Source organism: Dipodomys ordii, unplaced genomic scaffold (genome assembly GCF_000151885.1).
Source record: "Dipodomys ordii isolate 6190 unplaced genomic scaffold, Dord_2.0 Scaffold31, whole genome shotgun sequence".
NCBI lineage: Eukaryota > Metazoa > Chordata > Mammalia > Rodentia > Heteromyidae > Dipodomys > Dipodomys ordii.
This window is the reverse complement of record NW_012267247.1, coordinates 10,207,117-10,220,925: the sequence shown is the minus strand read 5'-3', so window position 1 is coordinate 10,220,925 and position 13,809 is coordinate 10,207,117. Positions and strand designations below refer to the sequence as shown.

Below are 13,809 nucleotides of genomic sequence, written 5' to 3'. Positions count from 1 at the left end.
CAAGTGGTAGAGCGCTAGCCTTGAGCTGAAGAGCTGAGGGACAGCGCCCAGGCCCAGAGTTCAGGCCCCATGACCGGACCCCCCAAAAAAAAAAAGAAAAGGAAGAAGGATGGAAAGAAATATGAGCATGTAAATCTGATCTGTAATGTTCATATTCTCTCCCATTCCTTCTTCCTCCCCTCACCCCCTTTGAGATAGAGTCTTGCCATGTAGCCCAGTCTGGCCTAAAAGTTACAATTCTCCTGCCACATTCTCCTGTAACTCTCATTGGAAGATGTTTATTCTGGCAAGTATTGCACTGTAACTAGCAGCTTCCCAGAAGCCCAGTTGGCCTTGATTTTCCTCCACAAGGACTTGATGTACAGCTTGTACTAAAATACCTTCCTTCTCTGAGTTCATTACTAGGAATGAGACCAAAATGAGCACATTAAAATGTTCCAGGAATATAGTAAGACAGGGGTATTCAGTACCTTGTAGATGCTTTTTTTTTTTTTTGACAGTACTGGGTCTGGAACCCAGAACCTCACAAATGCTAACCACTTGAGCCATGCCCCAGTTTTAGAGCATTTCTTACAGCAAAACTCCCATGTACATGTTGCTGGGGGCTGACAGATGTGTCTAGGTTGAATGAAGAGTTGCTGTCTACTGCACTTAAATTATAAAATGCTCTAGTGAGCATCTTGAAAGAAGTATTCCAGTTGTTTGCCTGTTATGTATTTGTGTAACCACTCAAAAATCTGAAAAGTTGGTAAATTAAGAATTATTCTGGCCGGGCGCTGGTGGCTCACGCCTGTAATCCTAGCTACTCAGGAGGCTGAGATCTGAGGATCGCGGTTCAAAGCCAGCCCGGGCAGGAGAGACCGTGAGACTCCTATCTCCAATAAACCACTAGAAAACTGGAAGTGGCGCTGTAGCTCAAGTGGTAGAGCGCTCGCCTTGAGCTGAAGAGCTGAGGGACAGCGCCCAGGCCCAGAGTTCAAGCCCCACGGCCAACCAAAAAAAAAAAAAAAAAGAATTATTCTGAGCTGGGTGCCGGTGGCTCACACCTGTAATCCTAGCTACTCGGGAGGCTGAGATCTGAGGATCACAGTTCAAAGCCAGCCCTGGCAGGAAAGTCTGTGAGACTCTTATCTCCAATAAACCACTAGAAAACCAGAAGTGGTGCTGTAGCTCAAGTGGTAGTATGCTCGCCTTGAGCTGAAGAGCTGAGGGATAGCGCCCAAGCCCAGAGTTCAAGCCCCACGACCGACCAAAAAAAAAAAAAGTAATAATAATTTTTCTTATTCTGTGGAAGCCTAACTAGATTCCTTCCAGTCTATCTGCTTTTACATCATTTGTTTTTCTGTTTGATCATTTGTGCTGTGTATTATGGAACATTTTTTTTTTTTAAAGGAACTGTTCTCACCTTTAGAGAACTTTGTATAGTTGGGGGACTGGAGGTGAGGTAGGGGATGGCTGTGCCAGAAAAGTGGCCAGGGATCCGAGGTGGGCTCACTGTGTAGGAAGGCCTGATTGGAGGAGGCTTTAGGGTGGGGTGGGTCAGAGAGGAGGAGCAGAATGTTGCTTACAGTGGTTTTGCAATAGGTTAGTCTCATATTTATCAAGCATTCTGAGGAAAAGGCTAATAAAGTCTGTCAGCACTTTAGTCACTGAGGAGAACTTCCAGATTGCTGTGAGCATTGTCTAAATTTAATGTAGGATTCTACCTATGCTTTTCTCATGTTTTAGGCAACTTTGAACCAGTGTGATGGAGAAGGCTTCAGTCAACGGGGCCCACAAGGATGTTGCCCTATGGGCCTCCCATGATAAGATGCTGGTGCAGCCACTCAAGGACAGCGACATTGAGGTGAGATTTGTGTGGTTTTCACACAATTTGACATCAAGACCCCTTTATTTCAGTGTTTGGTTATGTGTGTATGTTGCTAAGGATGGAGTCTAAAGCCTCCCCCATAGTAGACAGGCGCTCTACTACTAAGCTGTGCCCCCAGCCTGTAAATCATGAGTTCAAATCCTAAATTAACTATTGTGGACAGCTTTATTATCGTAAGAGTGTCAGATCATAGGGCTGGGAATGTGGTAATGTGGTAGAGTCCAGCATGTATGAGACCCTAGGTTTGCTACCTAGTACCACCACCAAAAAAAAAAGCGCCAGATTGAGAGGCAGTGCTTAGAAACTGGTTGAAAGTCCTTTGAGGGTAAATATAGCTATATCAGTGTGAGTTCCTGCAGATCTCAGCACTATACAGAGGTGCTATGGAGGAAAGCAAGAGGAGAGGCCATTGAGTTTGACTCTTATACTGTACAGGTGAGTATCTGCTTAGATGCCTGCAAGCATCTTTACTAATTCTTAACAACAGTTTTATTGAAATATTGTCATACAGAAGCCCTTCAGTTTAGGTTATATCTTGATAAATACATAAGTGGAAAATATTCTAAATCAAATGGACTGAAAGGCTGGGGGAATGACTCAAGTGGTAGAGAACTTGCCTAGCAAAATCATACCACCACCACCAAAAAAAAAAATTTTAAGGGGCTGGGAGGTGGCTCAGTGGTAGAGTGCTTGCCTTGCATGCATGAGGCCCTGGGTTCGATTCCTCAGCACCACATAAGCAAAAAGAAAAAAGCCGGAAGTGGCGCTGTGGCTCAAGTGGTAGAGCGCTAGCCTTGAGCTGAAGAGCTGAGGGACAGCGCCCAGGCCCAGAGTTCAGGCCCTACGACCGGACCCCAAACAAAAATATATATATATTGACACATATCTGTAATCCCAATATTCAGGAGGCAAAGATTGGAGGATCTGGGTTCAAGGCCTGCTTGGAACAGTTGTTGCTCCTTATAATCATGTGTTCAGTGGGAGCTATTGCTTACTGCTTCAGTCCAGCATCAAAAGAAAAGTCAGGACTACTTCTCTATCCTAAAAAGAGATCCAAATTTAAAATGTGTAATTTCTACAGAATTCATATTGCTTTTCCACCATTGTAAAGTTGAAATATCTTTTTTTTGGAGGGGGGCAGTCCTGGGACTTGAATTCAGGGCCTGGGCACTGTCCCTGAGCTTCTTTTGCTCAAGGCTAGCATTCTACCACTTGAGCCACAGTGCCATTTCTGGCTTTTTCTGTTTATATGGTGCTGAGGAATCAAGCCCACGGCTTCATACATGTTAGGCAAGCACTTTACCTAAGCCACATTCCCAGACCTCTTTTTTTTTTTTTTTTAAACTCAGGGCTTAGGCACTGTCTCTCAGCTTTTATACTCAAGGTTAGTGCTCTTCTACTTGCCCAAGTTCCACTTCCAGCTTTTTGGTAGTTACTTGGAGATGAGAGTCACAGGAGCCTCGTACTAGTAACTCACACCTATAATCCTAGCTACTCAGGAGGCTGAGATCTAAGGATCACAGTTTGAAGCCATTCCAGGCAGGAAAGTCTGAGATTTATCTCCAATTAATCACAGAAAAACTGGAAGTGGTCCTGTAGCTCAAGTGGTAGAGTACTAGCCTTAAGCAAGAGGAGTTCAGGGACAGCACTCAGGCCCAGAGTTCAAGGCCCAGGATAGGCCAAAAAAAAGAGTCTCATGGACTTTCCTGCCGGACTGGCTTCAGTGATCCTCAAATCCCAGCCTCCTGAGTCGTAGGATTATAGGTGTGAGCAACAAATGCCTGGCCAGTTGAAATACCTTAAGTAGGGGGATGTTTTTATTATCAGTCTAATTTAGAACATTTGTATCCCAAGAACCTATTAGCATTTACACTAATCTTCCCCCACACCACGGCTCTGGGCAACCACTGATCTATTTTTCCCCTGTATGAATCTATTGAAACATTTTTTTTTCTTTAAGAAATAAGGTCCATGGAAGAAAGAACATGGGATACAAATAAGATATGTGAGCTGGGATGTAGCTCAGTGGCAAAAGCATTTGCCAAGCAAGTGCATTGTCCTGGGTTCAATCCCCAGTTCTGAAAAAAGAAAAAAAAGGAAAAGATACCAAAAACAAAATATGTATGAAATTTAAAAGTATGTGAGCTATAACTATAGCTACATGTTGTTCATACTTGCATAATCCTAGCTACTTGGGAGGTTAAGATCAGAAAAATTGTGGTTTGAGGCCAGACTAGGCAGAAAAATCTGATAGACTGTTCTTCAACCTATAGCTAGGCATATTACTATATGGCTGTCATTCCAGCTATGGTGGAATACAAAAAATAGGATCACAGGCTAGACTTGTACCTGGGCCAGAAACATGATCTTATCTCTTTTTTTGGGTCCAGTCGTGGGGCCTGAACTCTGGGCCTGGGCACTGTCCCTCAGCTCTTGAGGCTCAAGGCTAGCGCTCTACCACTTGAGCCACAGTGCCACTTCCGGCTTTTTTCTTTTTGCTTATGTGGTGTTGAGGAATCGAACCCAGGGCCTCAGGCATGCAAGGCAAGCACTCTACTACTGAGCCACCTTCCCAGCCCCACATGATCTTATCTCAAAAATAGCCAGCACATGCCAGGCAACTGGTAGTTCATATTTGTAATCCTAAGAACTCAGGAGGCTGAGATCTGAGGATATTGGGTTGAAGCCAGCCCAGGCAGGAAAGTCCAAGACACTTTTATCTCTTGCTAGCTACCCAAACGCTGAAAGTGGAGCTGTGGCTCAAGTGGTAGATTGCTATAAAAGTTCAGGGACAGTGTCCATGCCCTGAGTTCAAGCCCCAGAACTGGCATAGAAAAAGAAGTCTGCAAACATGGGTCAGCAGAAGAGCACCATCCTCGCTTGCATGAAGTGCTGAGTTCAAACCCTAGTACCACCAGAAAACAAAAGTGAGTTGAAGATAATTTTCTCTTAAATCATCTTTCTGAGTTCAGATTCTTTCTCAAATGTTAAAGCCTTTGAGGGAGACACATTCTATACCTTACATGTTACAGTAGTCTTGATTGTGGTTGTTTGGGTAATAGCTTTTAGAGCACAATGTGGATCTGTGGTAGCAGCTTTTCTCTTTAGATTATAGCTTTGATCAGAGCAAAGTTTTGAGCAGGAATGTCCCAATGTCTAGCTTTTGTTTTCTTCACATAAGGTTTACAACATCATTAAGAAGGAGAGTAATCGGCAGAGGATTGGATTGGAGCTGATTGCCTCAGAGAATTTCGCCAGCCGAGCAGTATTGGAGGCCCTGGGCTCTTGCCTAAATAACAAATACTCTGAGGGGTATCCTGGGCAGAGGTGAGTGATTTCTGGCATAGTGAAATATTATATCAGTGTGGAATTTAAATAATGTGTAAGTTGCAGAAAACCACAGGCTTCCCAGGTGTGGAATTTCTTTTCTACTCCTGCTCTCCACATAACCCTTACAACTCCCAACCTGATGCCAATGATGTTCTTGGAGTGAGCATACTCAGAGTCACATTAACAGTCCCTTTTGGGAGGCTGGGAAGGTGGCTCAGTAGTAGAGTGCTTGCCTTGCATGTATGAGGCCCTGGAGTTTGATTTCTCAGTACCACATAAGCAGAAAAGGCTGGAAGGGGTGCTGTGGCTCAAGTGGTAGACCGTTAGCCTTGAGCTGAAGAGCTGAGGGACAGCACCCAGGCCCAGAGTTCAGGCTCCACGACCAACAAAAAGTAAACAAATAAAAAAAAAACCAGTCACTTTTGGGGCTCTCTGGCATAGCAGGCCACTCTGTAAGGAGTGCAATCCAGCATCGGTCTAGAAAAGGTCAGTGTCACTGGACGCCGGTGGCTCATGCCTGTAATCCTAGCTACTCAAGAGGCTGAGAACTGAGGATTGCAGTTCAAAGCCAGCCCGGGCAGGAAAGTCTGTGAAACTTTTATCTCCAATAAATCACCAGAAAACTGGAAGTGGCGCTGTAGCTCAAGTGGTAGAGCACTAGCCTTGAGCTGAAGAGCTCAGGGACAGCACTCAGGCCCAGAGTTCAAGCCCCACGATTGACCAAAAAAAAAAAAGAAAGAAAAAGGTCATTGTCCTATGAGGGAAGCCATAGAAATGGCTGATACTATGAGAGTTGTCTCATCTGTGCAGAGTGAAAGGGAACCTATAGAACAGGTTCAGCATTGTTCTCTGAAATGCTTGGGATCAGAAGTATTTCAGATTTTGGAATATTTGTAATGACTTACTGGTTAAGCATCTAAAATTCAAAATTGTTCAAAACTTCAAGTTTTTTTTTCGGGGGGGGGTACTCTTGTTTGAATTCAGGACCTTCACCTTACTAAGTGGGTGCTCTACTGCTGAGCCATGTCTCTAGCCCTATTTCTTGATAATTATTATTTTTTAGTGCTAATTCTTGGACTTAAATTCAGGGCCTGGGTGCTGTCTCTGAGCTTTCATGCTAAAGGCTAGTGTTCTACTTGAGCCACAGCTCCACTTCCAGCTTTTTGGTGGAGACAAGAATCTCACAGACTTGCCTGCCTGGGTTGGCTTTGAACTGTTATTCTTAGATCTCAGCCACCTGGTTCTATTTCTCAATTTATGTATTTATGTATGTATTTATTTTTGCCAGTCCCATGGCTTGAACTCAGGGCCTGGGTACTGTCCTTAAGATTCTTTTGCTCAAGGCTAGCACTCTTAACACTTGAGCCACAGTGCCAATTCTGGCTTTTTCTGTGTATGTGGTACTAAGGACTAGAACCCAGGGCTTGATGGATGTACTCTACAACTAAGCCACATTCCCAGCCCTTTCCATTTTTTTTTTTTTAATGGGAGTCCTGCCCAGGTTGGCACCTGTACTGCACTCTGCCTATTTTAGGCTTCCAGTAGTTTTTAGGAAGACAGACATATGTCACCATATTTAGGTTCCCTTTGTTGACATGGGAGGCTTGGGACTTTTTTGCCTGGACTGGCCTAGAACTGTGATCTTCCCAGTCTCAGTCTTTCTTCACATATTTAAGATGCTAGATTGTATCTAACTATAGAGCTTGCAAACTTTTCTGTTGTTGTTGGCTGTGGGGCTTCAACTCTAGGCCTGGGCGCTGTCCCTCAGCTCTCAGCTCAAGGCTAGCGCTCTACTGTGTGAACCATAGTGCCACTTCCAGCTTTTTTTTCTGTTTATGTTGTGCTGGGGAATCGAACCCAGGGCCTCATGCATGCAAGCACAAGGCAAGCACTGTACCACTGAGCCACCTTCCCAGCCCCGCTTGCAAATTTTTCTAAGCCCAGCCTATGATCCTCCTATTCTTAGCCTCCCAAGTAGCTAGGATTATAGGCATGAACTACTGGTGTCCCGCTGAAAATACTGAATTTGACATTGGCATTGTAAATTTCTGTAGTTATGTTCTCATGGAAACAGAAAAAGAAAGGTCACCTTGAAGAATCACCTGCCATTCTGTCTAGAGATACCCCTGAAGCTCTATAGAAGTCTAAGGGTGACATTCAGGGCTTTGTCTACTGTGAATAAATACCTTTTGCCTTGTGTCTTGGAAGATTAGCTAGGTGTTTTCACAGCATCTATTTCTTTGGATCCTCTCAGCAAATTTAGGGCAAGATAAGGAGCTGAGACTTACTTCCTTTGTTCATGCTTTGCCCACACCTGAGCTTGGACCTCTGCTAGGCAAGAGGTTGGAGGCTCAGTGGATGTGGGCCCCTGCTTCTCTCCATAGGTATTATGGCGGGAATGAGTTCGTTGATGAACTGGAGATACTATGTCAGAAGCGAGCGCTGCAGGCCTACCATCTGGACCCTAAGTGCTGGGGGGTCAATGTCCAGCCATACTCAGGTGATTGCTATGCCCATATGGGCCTGACAGCCCTTCGTGTTAAGTTGCCTGGGCTGATGTTCCTTGAGATAGTCCAAAGAAAGACTTTAAAAGTGAAAAATAAAGGGCTCTCTGTCCCCCTCTGTTGCTCTTGAGCTCCTAACCCTTCTAGACAGTGCTCTGCCCTTGGACTTGTCTTCCACTTATTCTACGGGATTGGTGCAGAGTCCCTCTTGATGCTTAGGAAAGTTGTGGTGATGGCCAGGTGTGTTTCACCAGTCCTTAGTAAGGCTGCCTAATAGCCAGTCTCCTGGATACCACTTAATGTCTCATGGTAGAAATCATCACAACTCCTCTGACCTCCCTGTTTCAGGTTCCCCTGCAAACTTCGCAGTATACACTGCCCTGGTAGAGCCCCATGGGCGTATCATGGGCCTGGACCTGCCTGATGGAGGCCATTTGACCCATGGGTTCATGACTGACAAGAAGAAAGTCTCAGCAACATCCATCTTCTTTGAGTCCATGCCATATAAGGTAAGACTATATCTTCAGAGCTTTCCTTTTTGTCAGAAAACATCCGATATCTAGTGTACCTGTTGGGATCAGTTTTGTTTATGTGGCATTGTAGCCCTTGCTTCATTTACTTTTGTCCTTCCTTGGGCACTCAGGCTCTCAGGACCTGCTGCAGACAGCTGGGACAGGAAGGTGAAGGTCTAGTCTGAGGCTAAGGGAGGTGGTGGGGATGGCCACAACTGAGAAAAGAATCATATTGATTAGTATGGTGACCATCCCAGAACTGTGGGCAACAATTGGAGTAACAGCTCCTAGCAACTATGTCAGCTACAGCTAGACCCCCCTAATAGCTGCTGGCACAGCTCTACCCTCCTCAAGTAATGTCTCTGCCAAGGATCCATCACTGGCTCCACTGCACATACCTGTCCTTTGCCAGTCACAGCCAGTGCTAGCCATAATGCCCAGTAGTGGAACCAGGACCATTGGAGCCTATGCCCAGGGCTGCATCTAAAGAGTGGGGGCCCTGTGCAAATCCTTTTTGTGGGGCTCTTTTCTGTGTAAACAATTGAGTCAGAATATACACATAAGATGCAAAGGCTTATAAAGGGCATCGTGACTTATCCATAAAGACCAAATTTGATGGATAGAAAATAAGTAATGTGAATGTTCTTTATTGTCCAATGGTTGGTTCTTATATCCAGGAACCATCTTTTCATGTTTCTTATTGTCTAATGCGCCGTTACTGGTTTGTTTACTGCCACGAGAAAAAGTGGCATTGAATCTTTATATGTGGCTAAATATCATAGATGATGTTCTTTTAAGAAAATAGAGTCAATGTTCATGTTGGCAGACTGTGATCTTCATGGCATCCTGTTGCCTGCTCTGGGCTTAACTCAGTTCTAGCAGTTACACGTGGGTTTGGTTTTGCTTGAGTGACTTTTGGTCAGTTTTCATGGAGGACCTAGGTGTTTTTAGTCACAGATCACAGATCTCATTGGCCAAGGCCAATCTTGAAACAGTTACAGAATTCTGTATCTCTGGACTTAGAACACAAAAGCTTGTTTCTACAGTTTTACTGTTGAAAGAATTGTGGCAGAGAGTAATTAACCAACTTGTTTTCTGGAGCCTCTTGATGACATTTTGAGCAGCTACATGCTTTTCTCCAGTCCTGAACAGTTCATTCTGGACATTAGGAAATGACGTCCTGTGCTCCAGTTCTCAATGTTTTCCTCAACTGCAGCTGCAGCCTGCTGAGTATAATGGGTGCCTGGATGTGGCCTGCAGGGTATGGAGAGACAGGTCTTAGAACGTGGCTGGCATAGGCCCAGGAAGCTCAGCTTGCATGATCCGGGTATGCTGTGAATATTGTACTTGGTTCAGTGAGCAGAGAGAAGACAGGCCTGTTTGGCAGCTACTGAGGCCTGCCTCTGCAGCTACTGTGGCCTACCTCTTCCCATCCAAAGAGGACCAGGGGTACTCCCCAGACTACCTGCCTCTGCCGTCAACCTCTTCGCCTTTCCACAGTGCTCTAGCTGGCTGTTGTGCTGGGCAGGTATTTGCTGGTCATGGGACTTGAGCTCTGGGCCTGAGCGCTGTCCCTCAGCTCTTCAGCTCAAGGCTAGTGCTCTACCACTTGAGCCATAGTGCCACTTCTGGCTTTTTCTGCTTATGTGGTGCTGAGGAATTGAACCCAGGGCCTCATGCATGTGAGAGGCAAGCATTCTACCACTGAGCCACCTTCCGAGCCCCTCTTTGCAATCTCTTATGAGATAACATCTGCTACTAAGGTTCAGTCGGCTGTTCCTACCTTCTCTCACTAGAGGTTTCCTATGTGCTATGGGCTAGCCCCACCACAATTTGTTAAATACCTTTGATTGCTTCCAGAAGCAGTTTTGTCTTAGTTCTAAGATCAACAAATGAATAAAGGGCTGGGAAGGTAGCTCAGTGTTAGAGTGCTTGCCTTGTATGCATGAGGCCCTGGGTTCAATTCCTCAGCACCACATAAGCAGAAAAAGCTGGAAGTGGCGCTGTGGCTCAAGTGGTAGAGTGCTAGCCTTGAGCTGAAGAGCTGAGGGATGGTGCCTAGGCCCAGAATTCAGTCGGCCCCACGACTGACAAGAACATAAATAAATAGAAATGTTTAAACTTTCAGAAGATATTTTGTGTGTGTGTGTGTGTGTGTGTGTGTGTGTGTGTGTGTGTGTGTGTGTGTGTGTGTGTGTGTGTGTATGGAGAGAGAGAGAAGGCGGGAAGAGCGCAGCAACAGATATTTTTGGTAACTATGGCATTAAAAATTTGTTTTTAGAGTTGGGGGGCTGCTGGTGCATGCCTATAATCCTAGATACTCAGGAGGCTGAGATCTAAGTATCACAGTTCAAAGCCAGGAGCCTGGACAGGAAAGTCCATGAGATTCTTCTCTTCAATTTACAGAAAAAGCCGGAAGTGACATTGTGGCTCAAGTGCTAGAGTGCTAGCCTTAAGCAAAAGGAGCCCAGGCCCAGAGTTCAAGACCCACGACTGGCAAAAATAAACAAATGGAATTAGAATTACGTTTTTTTTGGGGGGGGTCGGTGATGGGGCTTGAACTCAGGACCTGGGTGCTGTCCCTGAACTTTTTCACTCAAAGCTAGCATTCTACCACTTTGAGCCATATCACCCTTTCCAGTTTTCTGGTGGTTAATTGGAAATAAGAGTCTTACTGACTTTACTGCCCAGGCTGGCTTTGAACTGTAATTCTCAGATCTTAGCCTCCTGAGTAGCTAGGATTACAGGCATGTAAGCCACCAGTGCCCAGCAATTACATCCTTTTTTTGTTGTTTAAACCTTTTTTGTGAGAGGAGGTCTTGCTCTGTTACCCAGTTTATTCCAATGGCTGGGCTCAAGTGATTCTTTTGTCACAGCCTTCTGAGCCAGTGGGATTACAAGTGTACGCCATAGCACCCCACTGTGTCCATGTTTTTACTGGAGTGAGCTCTTGATGTTTCATCATGATAGAGTGTCTTTGACCAAGCTCGTGTGTCTGAGAGAGAACCACACTGTTGAAACCAAACCACAAACAGCTTTTTTTCATTGTGACTCCCAATTACCCCATCCCTGTAGCCATGATGCATTTATATACTATGGAATAATTGAATCCATTAACATATTCATCTTCTTAAATACTTACCATTTACTTCTCTGTGTTAGAAACTCCCCCCTCCCCCAACTTCAGTACTAGGGATTTGAACTATGTTCTATCGCTAAACCATGCCCCATCCCCCCTCCCTTTTTTTTTTTTTTTTTTTTTGCTTATTTCATTTTGTTTTTGAGATAAGGTCTCTCAGACTTTGCGCAGGCTGGCCTTAAACTCAAGATTCTCCTGCCTCCACTTTAAGAGTAGCCGAGATTACAAGTGTATGCCACCAGACCCAGCCCTTTTTCTTCTACCTTTTTATTATTATTATTATTTTGCCAATCCTGGGGCTTGAATTCAGGGCCTGGGCACTGTTCCTGAGCTGCTGCTTCTTTTTTTTTTTTTTTTCAGTCGGTCGTGGGGCTTGAACTCTGGGCTTGGGCACTGTCTCTGCACTCTTCAGCTCACGGCGAGCGCTCTACTGCTTGAGCCACAGCGCCATTCCCGGTTTTCTAGTGCCCGGGCTGGCTTTGAACCGAGATCCTCAGATCTCAGCCTTCTGACTAGCTAGGATTATAGGCGTGAGCCACCAGCATCCGGCTCCCTGAGCTTCTTTTGCTCAAGGTTAACACTTTATCATTTGAGATCTACAGGGCTACTTCCAGCTTTTTCTGCTTATGTGGTACTAAGGAATAGAACCCAAGGCTTCATACATGCTAGACAAGCACTCTACCACTAAGCCACATTTCCAGCCCAACTTTTTATACTTTTTGACCAGTCTTCCTCATTTTTCCCTCTTCCCCTACTAACCTTTAGAAGCCATCATTTGTTTTACTTCTGTGAGCTCAGTTCTTCTCAGTTCTGCATATAAGTGAGAATGTGTGGTTTTTATTGTCTTATACTGGCTTATTTTACATAGCATAATGTCCTACGGTTTCATTTATCGTTTTAACAAATGGCAGAATCACTCTTTTAAAGGTAGCTCAGTCTTCCACTGTGTATACAAATGAGAGTTTTCTCTCTTTTAACTGATAGTGGGCACTAGGTTGCTTTGTGTCTTGGTCGTTGTTTACAATGCTGCAGCGAACATTGGTGCCGGTGTCTCTTTGAATTCTAAGTCCTTAGGCTGTGTGCCCAGAGTGGAATTCTGTTGATATGAGGGAGCCCCCCAGACAACATATTACCATGGGTATCCAGTTGCCCTAGAGCCATTTATTTAAATGGCTTAAAAAGGTCATTCTCTTCCTCATGGCACTGCCATGTTACCTCACCCCTGGCACTAGCAAGTGACCTAGCTCACACATGGATCTTTCAACTCTGCTGCTGTGTCTGGTTATCTGTGCTTCCACCAACATGTACTGCTCCAGTTACTATAACACTTTAAAATTTCTCAACAATAGTCTATGTAGAGGTAGAGGTCTTATATATCTTGTATTAGATATCTGTGGGTTCTGACATATTTGATGTTACTACATTTTTGTTCTCTATTTTTATTGATTATATATAGATATATAATTGACATTGGGTATGGAGAGGTGAATGGAAGTATCTGGGGATGGAATCCAGGGCCTGTGCATGTTTAGCATGCACTCTACCACTGAGCTACAACCTGAGCCTGAGTTTTGGTTTTGGGTGCTATACTCAATGACTTCACTCTCACCGTCTGTCTCTATAGAGTGTTTTGGATTTTCTAGGTGCACAATAGTGCTGTCTATGGGTAGTGTCCATTTTTTTCCTTTCTTTTCCCAGCCTTCATGCTTTTTATTTTTCTTGCTTCATGGAACTTGGAATAGGAATAGGAGTGGTATTTTGGTCTTGTTCCTGAAGGTAACTGTTTTGAGTATGTTTGTAACCACATGGGGGTTGGCTGTTGAATCTTATTCATTCTACCTGGGCTTTTGTTCTTCCTCATCAAGAGTAGTGCCCAGGAGCAGGGCTCCCTTTTCCCCCTAGGGTCTATGAGTGATGCTTGGCTATCCATACCTTTGTGTAGGCCAAATACACCAGTGTCTTTCCTCATCCTCAGGTCCTGGGCCTAGGTCATCCTTCCTGTTGTTGTGGCAGGTAGAGCTGGTTCAAGTGGGAGGGCAGGAGGCATGAAGTGTCCAGTGGAAGCAGCTGACCCTGTGTCTGTCTCTCCCTGACTCCATAGGTATACCCAGACTCTGGCTACATCAACTATGACCAGCTGGAGGAGAATGCCCGCCTCTTCCACCCAAAATTGATCATTGCAGGTAAGGAGCAGGGTAGCACCACAGCCTCCTACACAGGATGTAAAGATGGTCTTGCCCCATTGGGTGCCAGTGGCTCACATCTGTAATCCTAACTACTTAGGAGGCTGAGATCTGAGGATCTCCATTCAAAGCCATTTGGGGCATAAAAGTCTGTAGACTCTTAACAATTACCCTCCAGGGCTGGGAAGGTGGCTCAGTGGTAGAGCGCTTGCCTTGCATGCATGAGGCCCTGGGTTCAATTCCTCAGCACCACATAAGCAAAAAAGAAAAA

General features: G+C 45.0%; 1 protein-coding gene across 1 annotated transcript in view; it reads left to right on the top strand.

The window, feature by feature from the left end:
- Positions 1 to 13,809, top strand: part of Shmt1 (serine hydroxymethyltransferase 1 (soluble)) — a 29,359-nt gene that overhangs the window by 8,511 nt on the left and 7,039 nt on the right. The window contains 7 exon segments of the mRNA XM_013016344.1: positions 1,729 to 1,846; positions 5,052 to 5,197; positions 7,585 to 7,700; positions 8,053 to 8,213; positions 13,457 to 13,620; positions 13,717 to 13,729; positions 13,765 to 13,795. Coding sequence (XP_012871798.1) covers positions 1,748 to 1,846; positions 5,052 to 5,197; positions 7,585 to 7,700; positions 8,053 to 8,213; positions 13,457 to 13,620; positions 13,717 to 13,729; positions 13,765 to 13,795 — 730 coding nt within the window. The 5' untranslated portion in view covers positions 1,729 to 1,747.